At 53.1% G+C, this 15,275-nt stretch overlaps 1 protein-coding gene across 1 annotated transcript in view; it reads left to right on the forward strand.

The window, feature by feature from the left end:
* The window catches only part of B4GALT5 (beta-1,4-galactosyltransferase 5), a 34,613-nt gene extending 23,992 nt beyond the window's left edge, over positions 1–10,621 (forward strand). The window contains exons 3-9 of the mRNA XM_069034207.1: positions 1,867–1,980; positions 2,773–2,897; positions 3,364–3,480; positions 4,246–4,433; positions 4,654–4,776; positions 5,242–5,343; positions 7,652–10,621. Of these exons, the coding sequence (XP_068890308.1) occupies positions 1,867–1,980; positions 2,773–2,897; positions 3,364–3,480; positions 4,246–4,433; positions 4,654–4,776; positions 5,242–5,343; positions 7,652–7,799 (917 nt within the window). The 3' untranslated portion in view covers positions 7,800–10,621. The remainder of the gene's footprint in view (positions 1–1,866; positions 1,981–2,772; positions 2,898–3,363; positions 3,481–4,245; positions 4,434–4,653; positions 4,777–5,241; positions 5,344–7,651) is intronic.
* The last annotated feature ends 4,654 nt before the right edge of the window (positions 10,622–15,275 follow it).

Genomic DNA, 15,275 nt, shown 5'->3' on the forward strand with positions numbered 1-15,275 from the left:
CACGCTGGTGCTGGTGGCATCAGGCTGGCGTGGGGTGTGAGGAGCTCAGCGCGGCTCCTCGCCCGCCAAAGTTCAGCAGCAGGGGCTGACAGAGTTTTACAAGGCAAGATTATTTCGTCATTAGCAGAAGTATGAGCCGTGTCCTTGCTGCCCAGCCTGCTGAGGTGCAGCCACCAATTCAGCTGTGCCCTGATTGGGGACGGGCACAGGAGGGGAATTATCAACTTATGCAGGAGAGCACCAAGTCAGCCAGGGCAGCCACCTGGGCTATTTTTAAGACTGGAAACATCAAGTAAAGCAGAGGCAGGGTGAGGAAGTGGCTGATCCCCTGAGGGGAGGAGGGTTAGACATTCCATTGCTGCTGCTTGCAGTGGTGAGAGCCTTCATCCCCGCTGAGGCTCTGCCCTGGGGGGCTTCAAGTGATCCAAGAACGTGTGTACTCCTGCAGCAGGCAGGGAACTGGTGACCACACTAGCGCCAGCGATACCAATGCTGCTGCTGCAATCTTGGGCTTTGTTTGAACCTCCTACCAATCCCAGCTGGTACAGGCATGTGAGAACATCCATCCCTCCCCAAGAGCTCCAGCCATGAGGACAGTTTTAGCACACACAAGCACTGGGCACCATCCTTGGGCGACCTTCCCTGGCAGGCAGGTCAGAGCAGATTGCAGGATGGATGGTGGTGACATCTGGAAGGCACTTGGTGCTGTGGCCACAAGGACTGCATTAACACTGGGATCAGAACCTTCCCTCCCTGACTGACTTTGGGTGCCTGGGTGGGTGTCACTGCCTCGTGAGTGCATTGTCCCCACACCGCTGTGGCAGTGAGGCTGTGTGACAGCTGGGAGAGGAAGCCTGCCTGGTACAGCTGCAAGGTGGGACCCAGCAAAAAAGGCAGTCCTTGGTGCAAAACAGGGCAGCTGAGCTTCACTGTGGGCTATCACCTGGGCTGAGTACTGCGGTGTGCTCTGGTAATGGGAGTTTACAGGGAAAACTGCTTATGAAAATTTGGAACAGTATCAAGCATCCAAAATAACATCTAACTGACTTGAAAAGCCCTTAGGTTCTGTTTGCAGCCCATCTTGATTTTTGAGATAGTTTGGATACTGTTTACTTGAGTGAATAAACAATGTTACTGACGTGATGTTACCTACTAGCATGACACAGCAAATGGCTTTCCCCAGTGGAAAACCTCAAAACATCTCCAGGTGTAACAGGCTGGAGGGTGCTGCCTGGGAGGTTAAAGGATGCGGGGAACGGGGAGGCTGGAGGGAGGTGCTGGGCACTGCTGGGACTGCTGGGGCATGGGAGCTCCTCTGCTCCTGTACGATGCGAGGCACGGGGAAGTCTGCGTGTAATGTGATAGTTTTTATTGATCCTTTGAGGAGGTTTCCAGGCAGGATTGCCCTGTGTAGCATACTGCACTAACACTCCTAGCTGGCATTGAGACCGGCCTGGGGACTTCCCTCTCCCCTGTTGGGAAAGGACCTGCTGGAGGAGCACATCCCCTCTTGCTGTGCCAGGGTCTTTCAGGGACAAGGCAGTGGTAGCTTTTCCTTTCAAGAGCCATGTGCTCCTTTGTGATATCTAAAGGTGATGCTCAAAATTCCTCCTTTGGCCAGAAAATGCAAAGGTTTCTTTGATGTGGTGTTAAGGCAGCTGGGGCTTCTGCAGCCACCTGTCCCAGGATGGGGATGAGCACCCAGCTGCGTTGCAAGGCTAGAGCACATTCCAGCTGTGCTGTTGGGGACATCCTCAGCTGTGGTTGACTTTGGAGTCTGCTCACAGTGGCATGGGGAGGTGGCTGGAAATAACAGACCTACAGCTCAGAGGAAAACTCCTTGTCTTTTTTTTTTTTTGACCCCAGATTATCCTCTTGATCTGAGCCACAATGACACCTTTCTGCAAGCCACAACGTTTCTTCCTGAAGACTTTACCTACTTCCCCAACAATACCTGTCCTGAGAGGCTCCCTTCTATGAGTGAGTAGCATCCAGACAGCCCTGTGCCCCTCTCCTGCTCGCCATGGCTTTGGAAGGCACACAGTGGCATTCCCAGTCTCACCACCATTGCACCTTTCCCTGCCAGGCACCTAGGGATGAATGGGAGCGCTGTTTAGAGCCCAGCTCCCTCCTGAGAAATCATTGTTTACCCACCTCAGGAATTAATCCCTGCTGTGTCGGAGGCATGTCTCCGTACTGGGGCAGGAGCCCATCGCTTGGCAAACACAAACAAAAGAGGGATTGTGCGCTGGGAGCCGGTGAAAAGACTCTGCCAACCCTTTTCCAGGGGCAGTGGTGGCGGAGTGGCTCCCTTGTGCCTCGGCAGTGCTGCCAGTCCCAGCTCCGAGCTGTGCCGGTTACAGCTGTGTTGGGGCTGCTGTGGGAGATGGGCTGGACCCCACCAGGGGAGCTGCAGCTGGGAGAAATGCTTCTACCAAAGCTATCCTGAGGTGGAAAATCAGGTTTTTGAGGGCACATGTTTCCAGAGTGTGGGGGGGTGCTCTCTGCTGAGCTTAGGGGTTTCGTCTGCTGGAAACATGCAGGGAGGAGTAGAGAGGTACCCCAGCTGCATCCGGGCTCTCATGTACATGGGGCTCTCACGGAGAGCTGCATCCAGTAGCAGCCACAAAGGCTGAGGAGATGGAGGTGTTACATCAGCAGCATTTCCTAATTGTTTTTGCTGGTGCTGGGGATAGAGGACAGGGATGCAGCAAAGTGCTGCCCCAGGACCACAGCAGTTCCTCACCCCCCACTGCTTCTCCCACTCTGCAGAGGGCCCCATTGATGTAAATATGAGTGAGATCACCATGGAGGATATCCACCAGTTCTTCTCTAAAGACCCTTCCATCAAGCTGGGAGGGCACTGGAAGCCGAGTGACTGCCTGCCTCGCTGGAAGGTAACTGGGAGCTGGGCAGCCCCATGTCCTGCTCCATGCAGGGGGACAGGGAGTCCTGGGTGGGCAGTGGGAAGATGTTAATGGAGCATCTCTGGTGTACTGCATTTTCAGAGCAATGATGGGAGGAGCTCTGAAATGTGGCAATGCAGCACCCAGGGAAGAAATAGTGAGCTCAAGGGCTGCTTTAGTGTCCCCAGTGCTGGGCAGAGGTGAGGAGGGGGCACTGCAAGTCTCCCTTCTGCTCAAGGTGACATTGCATTTTTCCAAAGCAACAATTCCTCAAAAAGTGAATAGGAAATCTGTGTTTTGGGAGTTGGAAGGGTTTCAGGCTGCTCAGCCCTACATGGAAGAGCTAAGACACCTTTTTTAGTGCTGCTCCTGTAACCCCACACCAGCCAGTCCTGCTCCCCAGCCTGGGGTCGGCAGCAGGCGCGGTGCAGTAAGAGCCGTGTCCTCTCTTCATCAGGTGGCGATCCTGATCCCATTCCGCAATCGATATGAGCATCTCCCCGTCCTCTTCAGACACCTCATTCCCATGCTGCAGCGGCAACGTTTACAGTTCGCCTTCTACGTTGTGGAGCAGGTGAGTGAGCACGGGGCGGGCGGCGCTGCCCTAAAAACGTGTCTGCCAGTGCTGCAAGTACAGCTCTGCCCTGTCCCAAGGGGTGTCCCTGCCAGATCACATCTCGTTGGTGTGGGAGGTGTAGGGGTCATGTTGCAATGTGTAAATTGTCCTGTTCTGTCTAAAAGTGGCGCAGCTAAGAGATGTGCCAGAAATGACTGGCTTCATCTGAAAAATGGAGATTCAGGGATTTGTGTTGTTGTTTTCTTTTTTTTTTAGTTCTGTTTTGTAGGACTTAGCTTTTTAAAAAAAGCTTTGGACCAGATATTTGCAGTTTAGACAATGCTGCAGTTTTTTTGTATATCCCTGCAGTAGTTCCAGGCAGCATCCCCTAGGCACAGGAATGGCCTGACCAGAGTTAGGCATTTCATGTAGAACATGACTGTCATTTGATGTGTGCATGGACCTCTCACTTAGACTGTTTTGTCTTCATCCACCCAGTAAATGTGCCTCCATATTTAGCTCTAGCTTAAAAAGATTGATCAAAATTGGGATTTTTTTCAAGTATCTGAGTAATAAGGCTTCAGCATCTTTATTTTTGCTCCTGTACTGTAAATTGAATATTTCAGTGTTGGTTGATTTCACTAGTCTGCTCCAATACATTGCTTCTTTCATGGTGCCATATGGGACCTGGTTGCCCTCTGCAGTGTTCTAGACAGGGCTGAGAACCCACACAGAGCATGAACTGTAGGGACTCCTCTTGAGAAGGAACTTTCTCCCTGCTAGGCTGGAAACCAACCCTTCAACCGTGCCATGCTCTTCAACGTTGGCTTTCGGGAAGCAATGAAGGACTTGGACTGGGACTGCCTCATCTTCCACGACGTGGACCACATACCAGAGAATGACCGTAACTATTATGGGTGTGGACAGATGCCAAGGCACTTTGCAGCCAAGCTGGATAAGTACATGTACCTGTAAGCACTGTTCTTCCTCCCTGCTACCGTAACTGCTAAGGAGCCACTGTTAGATTTAATTTATTTATTTTTAAGGCAGAAAATGAATCTGAGTTTTTTCTCAGGCTTTGTGCTAAGGCAGCATGAGAGGGACTAGCAGAGAGCATCCTCAGGGCTTGGGCTTTCCCATGGCAGGGGGGAGAGCTGGTGGGCTCTGTGCTGACCCTTCTCTCCCGCTCAGGCTCCCATACAACGAGTTCTTCGGGGGGGTGAGTGGCCTGACTGTTGAGCAGTTCCAGAAGATCAACGGATTCCCTAATGCCTTCTGGGGCTGGGGTGGCGAGGACGACGACCTCTGGAACAGGTACAGGCTCCCTGGGCCCTGGTGGTGGCTCTGCAAGCTGAGCCTGGCACATGCTCTGAGGGGACAATTGTCACCTTCGACGCCAGCGCTGGGCTCGCTGTGCCCGCCTGCCCTGAGCTGGGGACAAGCCAGCCCGGCTGTGGGGGCTTGGTGGGAACAGGGGCTGCTCCAGCCTGCACAGGCAGTGGATGAGAAGCAGAGAAGTGCTGGCTGGGAAATCATTGGCTCTCTGCACAGTATCCCACACGGCTGAGCGGGGCTCCAAGGTGCTGAGCCCTGTGTGACGTGCCCCGAGCCCAGGCTGCAGTGGGAGGTTTGTGTGGCTTCTCTGTGGGTGGGAAGGCCAAGCCATGGCCAGAGCCCCGGGAGCTCTGACTGCAGCCCTGGAAGCACTGCCAGCACAGCAAACACAACGGGTGATTACTTTTTGTTTATTTTACTTTATTTCTCCCCTTTCTAATGCAGAGTACAGTATGCAGGCTACTCGGTGACTCGACCAGAAGGAGACACAGGGAAGTACAAATCAATTCCCCACCATCATCGGGGAGAAGTGCAGTTCCTAGGAAGGCAAGTAAATTTTTTTAAGAATCCTAAAGCCTTTCACAAAGAGTCCGTACCATGTAAGAGGTTCCCTGCGGCTATTTGAAGGCAGTTAACAGCCTGAACTCTCAAAGGAAACTAACTGCAGGGAGATGGGAGGCAGAGCATTACCAGGATTCCTCCATCCCTGCATTTTGTACCCCACATCCCTGCAATGAGGGGTCCTTGCTTTGTGGTTGCTTGGATGCCATCCAAAAGAGGGGATTGCCAGCATGGCAGGCTGAGGGCCTCACCTTTGTCTCCAGAGGAATGTACAGGGGTGGCTATTGCCGGGTGTCAGAGAAGCTTCAGTGTTTCTAGAAGAGCCTGACCTAAGTGCTGAAGGAGGCATTGCTCAGCTTGCAGAAAGCACAGAGCAGGGGCTGTCCTGCAGTGTGGCTGCTGTAGCATCAGGTGACCCTGGCAACACTCACAAAGTCCAACAGCAACACCCTCTCCATTCTTCTGTTTCTGCTTCTTGGCCCCAAGCCTGGGGCTTGGGTGGGTGTACAGAGCTCCTGAACTTAGTGTTTGCTGTCTTGTGAGGCTTCAGACACCCATCAGGAGTGGTAAGTGTCTGCTGGACCAAAGGGGGACAAGTACTGTGCAAACATTTTTCTCAGGGAGATAAATTCTCCCTGGAGCTCTCCAGGAGGGTTCCAACCCCTTTGTCCCAGAGCCAGGGTTGTTTCAGAGAGTACAAGGGTTGACTGATTGCTTTTGCCTGAAGACCACAGTGGAATTTGAGTCTTCTGAAAACTGTGCAACAGAAAACCAGAGAAACACATCTTTCACAGACAACTTCAGGAGCTAACACTTGTAGCTGAGAAGCTGCTGGATGAGCAGTGCAAGCTCTGTTCTGCAGAGGGGCTCTAGACTGCTGCTGCAGAGATTTGAGCTATCTGCTGGTCTTTTTTTGCAGAAGACTCATTTTTGGGGGTGTTTCCATTTGAGTTTCTATTTTTATCCCTACTTTTCATTTCTCTGTTGGACAGAATGCAGCCAGTCAGAGATGGTTCTTTTACTTCACTCTTGAAAAAGAGAAGCTGCTTTTGGTTTAGAAAACCATATTTAGTCAAACCCTTGAAGCATGGCAGGCTGATAGTGCCATGGGACTGAGCTCTGGTTCCTGACACTTCCCTGGCCTCCTGGCCCCAGCCAGGAGCCTGAGCTCCATGTCAGCAGGAGCTGTGGGTCTGTGCAGCGGGATGGGGAGATGGGTAGGGCAGATCTGGCCCCAGTGAGCTGCTGCCTCTGGAGCCTGGTGCCCAGCCTAGCCTGGGGTTAGTAGGAGGTGTCCTCTGTCCCGCCTCTGAAAGCCACTCTGTGTGTACCCACAGCAAGTCCTGACACAGCACACTGACACTAACACTACCCACAGCAAGTCCTAACTGCTGCCATCCAAAGCCCTGCTGCTCCTCCCAGCCGAGCAGGGAGCAGGGGCACCTGACTCTTCTCTCCGTGGCAAGGACACAGTCCTTCCTCAAGACACTTAAGTGTCCTGCCCATGTCTTGATGGCTGTGGGATCTTTGAAAACGGCTTTGGTGCTTCCCTCTTTGTTCTCACCCAGCACCTTCCCCTGCCTTGTGGCATGACCCTTCTCTGGTGCCTTCTCTGTCCCCAGGTCTTAGCCCAGCTCCCACTTGCCCTGGTGCCTCCAGGCCCCCCAGCACTGTGCCGAAGGGAGTCACTGTCCTGCTGAGATGTCTCTGCCTATTTTCCCCTCCCGATCCTCCTCCTTCTATCTTACCATGCTACCTCTAAATGTGCTTGAGGCTGTTTTTGTGCACCAGCTGCAGTTTCATTCCCCATGCCACCATTCTGCTAGTTTTACTTCCTCACCCCCATCCCTCAGACTAAAGCCATTTAGTTCTGTTCTTATTCATGCCTGGCTTCATAGAAGTAGCAAGGAGCACATAACCCCTCAGTTGCATTTCTCCAGGATGGTGTGGATGATGGGCTTGGCAGGACCCCCAAGCTCATCCCTGTCCTGGGAATGGGACCCACAGGCCTCGGGCAGGTGTGACAGGTTGTTTTGGCAGCTGAATGCTTGCTGGTGGCAAGCAAGCATTTTGCCTGTTATCAGGTGATGGACTTTTCTGAAGTTTTCTGATATTTACTAACACAGAGTATTTAAATGTGAATGGGTGCCTTTATTAAGGGCTCTGAGGTTCATCGTTTTGTAGCTGCTCGTGGGTCTGGCTCTTTGAAAGGTGTTCTAGTAGTATTGGGAGGAGTTTGCATGTGCTGTGAGATACATGGCAGTGACTCTGGCCTCTGGTTCTCATTGCACAGGTACGCCTTGCTGAGGAAGTCAAAAGAAAGGCAAGCCCTGGACGGCCTCAATAACTTGAACTACTTTCCAAACGTCACATATGACGCCTTGTATAAGAACATCACTGTTAACCTGACACCGGAGCTGGCTCTGGTGACCGAATATTAAGAGGAGAAAATAACTTTGCTCTGCCCTTCACCAAGAAAGCACCACGCTAGACTTTCTTTTCCAAGGGTTATCGAGGACAAGCAACACTTTATCTAATGAAGGATCACAGTATTTTGGAGAATGAGGCTGAAAGTGCACGCACAAATTGCCCTAGCTGTACCAATCCAGCCCGATACCCGGGCAGCGAGCTCAGCAGTCTCTTTATTTTTTCTGCCACTTGCTTTCTGGGTTTCAGGACAACAGTTCAACCTGCTGCTCTCGTCTCCACATTCTTCCTCCAGCAATCTCTGGCACTGGGACTCTCCTCAGAAGCACTTTCTCCTCCGGGAAGCGGCTCAGCTGAGGGACTCTGGCTTCTTGATGGCAAACGTTGGGAGCCATTTGGTTGGCAACTGCTCTGGTGGGAGATCAAACAACTTCTGATGCCGTTCTTCTATGTTTGTGCGGTTTTTTAAATGACCTGCTTGAAGTATATACAACAGAATCGCTTCTTAAAGAAGTGTAAGTGTAAATATGCTGTGTAAATTGCCCCTTTTTATTTTTTTCCTGTGGCTCAAGTCCAAGTGAGAGGTTTACATACGGTCACTCATTTTAGTCCTGAGTTCTGTAAACACTTGTGTGAGCATCACTGTACTTGTGCAAGGTGTTCCCTTTTAAGCCAGTGAGACTGCTCGCATGATTGCAGCTGGGCATATGCAGAAATGTTTGTGGGCCAGGGCCCAGAACCTTCCAGTGTGGTGGGTGAGAAATACAGCCAGGTTATCACTCATTCCAGAAACTGCAGGGGTGGCTTGTTCCAGGGAGGGTGAGAAAATGGAAATATTTATTAAAAACCCTCCCTTTTCTGTCACTTTTGCAACATGATGTGCAAATGAATCCAAAAGCCATATGGAATACAGTCCCATGGCTGTTGCTCTGTATCCCATTGACAGCAGGGGTGAGCCTGGCAGGCTATCGGCGGGGCTGGGGGAGCGCAGCGCCCGGGCTGTTCCCACATGAGCCCTCCCCAGACAGCAGCGCTTGCCCTCACTCTGGAACTTGCTGGAACAGTTTGGGAGGTTGGTTTAGTTTGTATTTATCGTGTAAATCCAGCAGCACACTGAGGTGCTGTCAGAGCCAGGCAGCGCCCTGCACTGTCCCCTTGGTGCCTGGCAGCACTGGCATGGGCACAGCTGGTGGGACAGGGGGTCACAGCTCAGTGAGAGACATGAAGGACACATGAAAATATGAGGACCGGGAGCCAGAGCTAGGTCAGACAGCCCATCCAGCCATCCAATGCCATCCCTCTTTTCTTCACAGCCTCTGTGGGCAGGCTGGACTTCGGGCCCTGTCCCCACGGACACAGTCCAGCCCTTACACAGCACTGACACCACCACTTTCACTGGACCTCTCTGACTTAAAAGTAAATACATTGGGTGTTGGTTTTAGTTTGTATTTCCACACAACAAGGGCGGGTACTTGACCTCAGAAGGACTTTAACTCTTTTCATTGCATTGTTTGCCTTCAGTTTCCTTAACTTCTCATGGTTTACATTGTTTTCTCAGTTCCGTGGACGTATGATCCCCATACGCATCTGTGGTGGGTGTGACTGCCCAGGGCATTCCTAACCTGTATCCAGAAAACGTTAGTTTAGAAAACACAAGTTTTGTGTAGATCTTATCGGCCAGCATGAGAGGACAGCGAGCCTGCCCTTGAAAAGCGCTGATGAGTTTGTAACTTAGGTTTTAAAGTCTCTGAACTTACATGTGCTTTAAACTTGCTTCCCGAGGGGATTCAGCCTGGTTATTTATAGGCAGAGGTGAAGATTTGCTTTTTCTGGCGCATACAGCAATAAAGACTTTTGCTTCAGAATCTTGATCTGTAATTCACGTGGACCCTTTCTGGGTGCTGAACCCGCATTGCCCTGCCCCTCTTTTCTTTCATCTTGAGACCTTGCTAGAAACCTGTCTTTGTTTAATGGTGCTTCAAACAAGGAATGTATTTCAACTAGTCCAAGTTCACTACTGCAGAATCATGCATGTGTGTGTGAGTAGGTGTCGAACTGCCTTAGTTGGGATCCTCAGCCTTCCATGTCCCCGACACCCGTCGCACCTGGTGTGGAACAAAAGCCGTTACTCTGCTCAGAACTGCACTCTGAGGTTGGCACAGAAGGGTCCATCCCCAGCAGCATCCCATCCTTCATTCTAACCATGCTGAATTTATTTTCCCTTTTTAAAATGTGGATTATCTGAAACTGTGCACTGTTAATCTTATCAGCTATGTCAAATACTGCATAGTAAATGTAACTGTTAAAAACATACTGTCAAGCGCATGTGCTGTTATGGTGTAAAAATTCTTGTATTAAGGAGAACTTGTACATATTCTGGCAGCTGAAGTTCGACAAGGCCACTCGTTTGCCCCTTCCATGTCAGCGCCGTCAGTCAGCCCTGCTGGAGGGCAGGTCCTGTGCGATGCTGATTTTTTTTTTTTTTTAATGAGCCATGTGGGTTTTATTTGCAAACTATTTATTGACAGTTAATTCTCCGTAAAGCTCTGCTTCTCTAGGGGAGGTACTGTCTGAGCAACGGCTGCACACTTCAGGCCCCTCACCATCAGAAGTGGCTTTAAACTCTCAAGTAGCTTTCCATCATCATGGCTTTTGAGCTTACTGTTATGTTTTTAAGAGGTGCCAGGGGGACGTTTTTGCACTGAAGATTAGTGTTTTACAACACACACACTTCTCAGCAAAGCAATCCTTTGTGTCATTACATTTATTTACCCATGTGTTTGTACATTTTTGTATTTGTTAATTTATGAATGATTTTTTCAGTAAAAAATGCATATCCAAGAACAGAGACTGCAGTGATTGCTTTTTTTTTTTTTTTTTTCCAGGAGGCTGGGGTGTACTTTTTTAGTAGGAGGGTTGGCTGCCTTGGTGTGTTAGGAAGACACTTGGCTGAAGGTGGTGCAGGGCTCAGGACTGGTGATGGGGACTGTTGGCAATTGGATTTTTGAACAACAAACTCCGGCAGACAGACAAGCTTCCTTGCAGCAGCTTTGAAATATCTTTTTCCTGCTCTGCAGCATACAGGCATGCTAGAATAAATAGCTGGCAGCCCTGGGTTGCTCCAAGCCTTGCCTTTTTTTAGCTCTCTGTCTTCTGGGAAGCTTCCTCCCACCCGCGGCGCTGGGCTGCAGCCTGCGGGGTGACAGGCTCCCTCCAGCCCCTGCTGCCGCCTGCCAAGGCGGCCTCACTCCCCCAGCGCTCGCCGGAGTGAGGGTGGAAGCCCGTGGGACTCCTGGTCCTGCAGTGCTGGGAGTTCCTGACCTGTTTGGGGAATCCTTGTGGTCCTCCACGGGTACCGTGCTGCGGGGGCTTCATTGCCTGTGTGACCCCCACAGCGGCTGGGCAGGGGCTGGAGGAGATGGATGCTCATGGAGAAGGCTGGGATTGCTCCTCTACAGGAAGAACGAGAAGGCAGGGAAGCCCCAGCCTGTGACCCAGGTTGGGGCATGAGACCCCCTTGCTGGGGCCAGCAACAAATGCAAGAGCTGGGAGCTAACTCCCATTTGGGCAGGTTGTGCCAAGGAGAGGAGCCCTGCGAGGGCCCGGCTTGGCAGCACGGCCACGGCACGGCCACCGCTGCCACTCAGCAGCGCCGAGCCACGGCTTCCCTCGGGAGCAGCCCCCGCTGCGGGGGAGAGCATTCCCTGTGTGGGCTGTGAACGGCTCAGCCTTCTGTGCTGCAACATCCCCCAGCTCTGCAGTGTGTAAACAAACCCCCAACCTAACAAAAAAACAACCACCAAAGCGGGGGGTTTCTCCCTCTTCCCTGCTGTTCTCCCATGATCAGTACCGACAGCAGCAAAAAGGGGGAAACCGGTAACTCATCTGGTATCACCTGGGTGAAGCAAGAGCCAACACTCTGTGGGCAGCAGGGACTCAGCTGGTCCCTTAGCCCTCTGACAGGGATGCCACCCCCTGGTGCTGGCAGGGATGCGGACGAATGGCTGAGCCAAACTGGCCGAGCTGGTCAGCCGGGGAGAGCCACAGGATGCCTGGACACACGGTTGAGAATCTCCATCAGCGCAGCCTTGAGCCACAGGGACAGTCTGAAGGCCACGGATGCGGTGGCACGTTTGGGACTATTGCACAACCACCCACATGGCTGGGGCCACCTCCTCACCTGCACAGCAGGTTCCTGGCAACCATAGACCCAGGAGTCACCTTGTGACAGGTGCCTTGCTCCGGGGCCAGCCTGAACTGCGGCAGTGCCACGCTTCCCGGAGACCAGGCAAATCCTCCCTCCCCTGCTCTGCCTTGGCAGGTGTCGGGATGGGCAGTGCCTCCCCAGCAGCGTCAGTAGAGCCGATGGCCTCAGTGCAGTCCATGCAGCTGCACCTCGGCCTTGCTGCAGTTTGCATTTTCCACAGGACAGGCCAGAGATCCGGGATGGGCGTGATGCGGACAGCCTCGTGTTGCCCAGGGAATCCCTCCCAGGCATCCAGGCTTCCGCCTCCCCACCCTCATCCCAGCACTGCTTCCCTCCGATTGCATTAGAGCAGCTAATCGCATTATTGGGGTGATGGCCCCGGATCCATCCAGGGTATATGTGTGGCAGGGGCTTAGTTATCAATAGCTGCCTCCAGCACAGGGCTGAGAGCTGATCCCTGAGCCTGAGCGCAGCCCCGCGCTTGACAAAGCACATTCATTCATAATTCAGAGCCCCTGCTGCAGCTGGAAACGTTTCACAGGTGACTGAGCTGAAAAGCCTGGAGATGCCCGGGCCCAGCAGCCCGTCCTAGGGCACAGAGCGGCGATAAGGATGCCGTGCTTAACAGAGCGCATTCCTGTTGGGATTTAGACCCTGTGAGCCACGGTCGGGGGTTATGGCAGCACAACCGCCAGGGATTGTCCGGCACTGGGCATGGAGAGAGCTCGGGGCTGTGCCCGGGGAGAGCGGGGCAGTACGTGAGCGCAGGCCAGGCCTTCGCTGAGGGAGCCCCTGCCAAGCTCTGTGCCGGAGGCGTTCGGTGCCGCGCTCTGCAGGAGGGGCTGCACCGCGGCCTGCCCGGCCACACCTGGTGAGCCATCGGGGACCCTGGGGCGAGGCATAAAGAGCTCAGCCCCGAACCGGCCGAGGGGAGCTGGAGGAGGGTGATTCCCGGGCCCCTCACAGCCGCAGCCCCCTTATCTCAACAAGCTGCAGAGGTTCGGTGCCACCCGAACCGGGCACTCAGCAGCGCGGCCGGGCAGAGCAATTTGTGCTTCCACTGTGGTGAGGAGCGGTGCCCACGGCTCCCGTCTCGCCCAGAGGGCAGATGGGCGATGGGGCAGGGCCCCACACGAGCCTGATTTGCCCCCCGGCCCCGGGCCGGCCGCTCGGAGCAGGGCGAGGGTGGGGCCGGGCTGAGGGCGCCGAGCGCGCTCCCGCAGCGCCCTCTGGCGGCGCCGGGAGGAGCGGCCCCGGCCCTCAGCCCGCCCGCGGGGCTGCCACGCGTGTCCCGTGTCCCGTGTCCCGTGTCCCCACCCGCGGGGCTGCCACGCGTGTCCCGTGTCCCCGTGTCCCCGTGTCCCCACCCGCGGGGCTGCCACGCGTGTCCCGTGTCCCCGTGTCCCCGTGTCCCCACCCGCGGGGCTGCCACGCGTGTCCCGTGTCCCGTGTCCCCGTGTCCCCGCCCGCGGGGCTGCCACGCGTGTCCCGTGTCCCCGTGTTCCCGTGTCCCCGTGTTCCCGTGTCCCCACCCGCAGGGCTGCCACGCGTGTCCCCGTGTTCCCCCCCCGCGGGGCTGCCACGCTGTGTCCCCACCGACACTCGGCACCACCGGCCCTTTCCTGGAGAACACGGGATTTCTCCTTGCTTGGAGAACAACGGGGTCCAGTTCTAGCCAGAGGTGGACAATTCCCAGTTTTTCAGACATATCAAGTGCAGGGGGAAAGAGAAGTCCCCACGCGCCCAGGGCGTGGGGCAGCCGGTGGGGAAGCAGCTGGTGGCTTTTCCTTCTTGGCGTGAGATGAAGCCTGGCCTTGAAGGTGCTCGCAGACATCCTTGTGGCACGCTCCCGGTGTCCCTGGGTGAGTTATCCCTGCTCTTGCAGCTGTCACCTTCTACCAAGAACAAACCATGGTAACTGGTTTTCAGCTGTTTAATTCGCCTGCCCAGTAAAGATCCCCCTTCTCACTGCCCCTTCACAAAGCAGGTCTCAGTCTGCTGGGGATTTTCTTGTCCCCTGACCAAAACCAGGGAAAGTTCTGAGCTGAAGAGAAATACCTGTCCTGAAACTCAAAAATTATGTTTCATGTTGGTGCTATTTTACCTTTCTGTTTAGTAATTTTCTCTATTAATTTTATCAACATAGCTTTTTTTCTTTAAATAATGCCAAAGCTTTATTTTAAAGAAGAAAAACGGTAGATTTCTTTTTTTTAAGTTTGAACATTTTTGAGCTTCCCCTATTTTCCTTCCCTGCCTGTTTTGGCCCAAAAGCCAGGTATTGGACTGCACAGGAGGAGGTTGGGATGTAAGCTGGGACAATCTGGGAAGGCATTTGGAAAAGGAGACAGGTGTTTCTGCACATCCCACGAGTCTATCTTTAGAGGTTTTTTTCCCCAGTGGGAAGTTTGCAGGGAACAATGTGTCTCTTGGAAAATCAAGGTGTCTTGAAGGCTTAACTCACTCATCCCTGCTCTCAAATCCTGTGCAAGCCAGTGGCAGCAGCTGATCCCCTGGAAGCATCTCCTGTGTCCCACCAGGTGAAATTTAGGATGTGGTGAATTTTTAAACTTGATCCTGCAGTCCTTTCAAGTTCTCTGTCCTCTTGAGACATTGCAGTCCGTGTTTTTCTTCCATATCCGTGAGCATTGCAATGTCTGCCTGTGGTTTATGTTGTTGGATTCCCGCTGCCCTCGTGTATCTGCCGTGTGTGAGTCGGATGATGTGAATCAGTTCTTTGGGTTTTTCATGTTCTTACTTGGTAAACTTGGGTTCGTGTTCTGGGAAACTCATCCCAGTGCTCCGCATTGTCTGTGGGTATAACTCTACTCCGAACTGATGCTTATTGGCAACATTTTTCAAAGCAGATATTAAACAAGAGAGGGTTTCAGTTAATAAAAACCAGAGTCAATTTATGATGACAAAGTATTGCAAGATGTGTGAGGGAAGAGACAAGCTGCTGCAATGTTTGGCTAAAGTGAAATAAAGAAGTGTAATGTTGTTCTTTGTTCGGTGGGGTGCCCCAGCCCCGCTCGGGCTGGGTGTGGAGGCTGCACAACCCTAGCTGCCTCTGCCAGCTCCTGGTGGTGCTTTGGGAGGAGGATGGAGACTGACACTTCCCAACAGCCTTTGGCAGTGAGTGCTGGGTAGGGCTTCTGAAACTCAACTGCTGTTTTGTTGCTGGGTTTTGGGGGTTTTGTGTTCTTTTTCTTTAAGATATCTGGAGAATGGATGTTTCGCTTGAGGCGTATCTAAAACTGCAGAGCCCTCAGTGTGAGGCTGCACC

This window comes from Aphelocoma coerulescens, chromosome 20 (assembly GCF_041296385.1).
Source record: "Aphelocoma coerulescens isolate FSJ_1873_10779 chromosome 20, UR_Acoe_1.0, whole genome shotgun sequence".
NCBI lineage: Eukaryota > Metazoa > Chordata > Aves > Passeriformes > Corvidae > Aphelocoma > Aphelocoma coerulescens.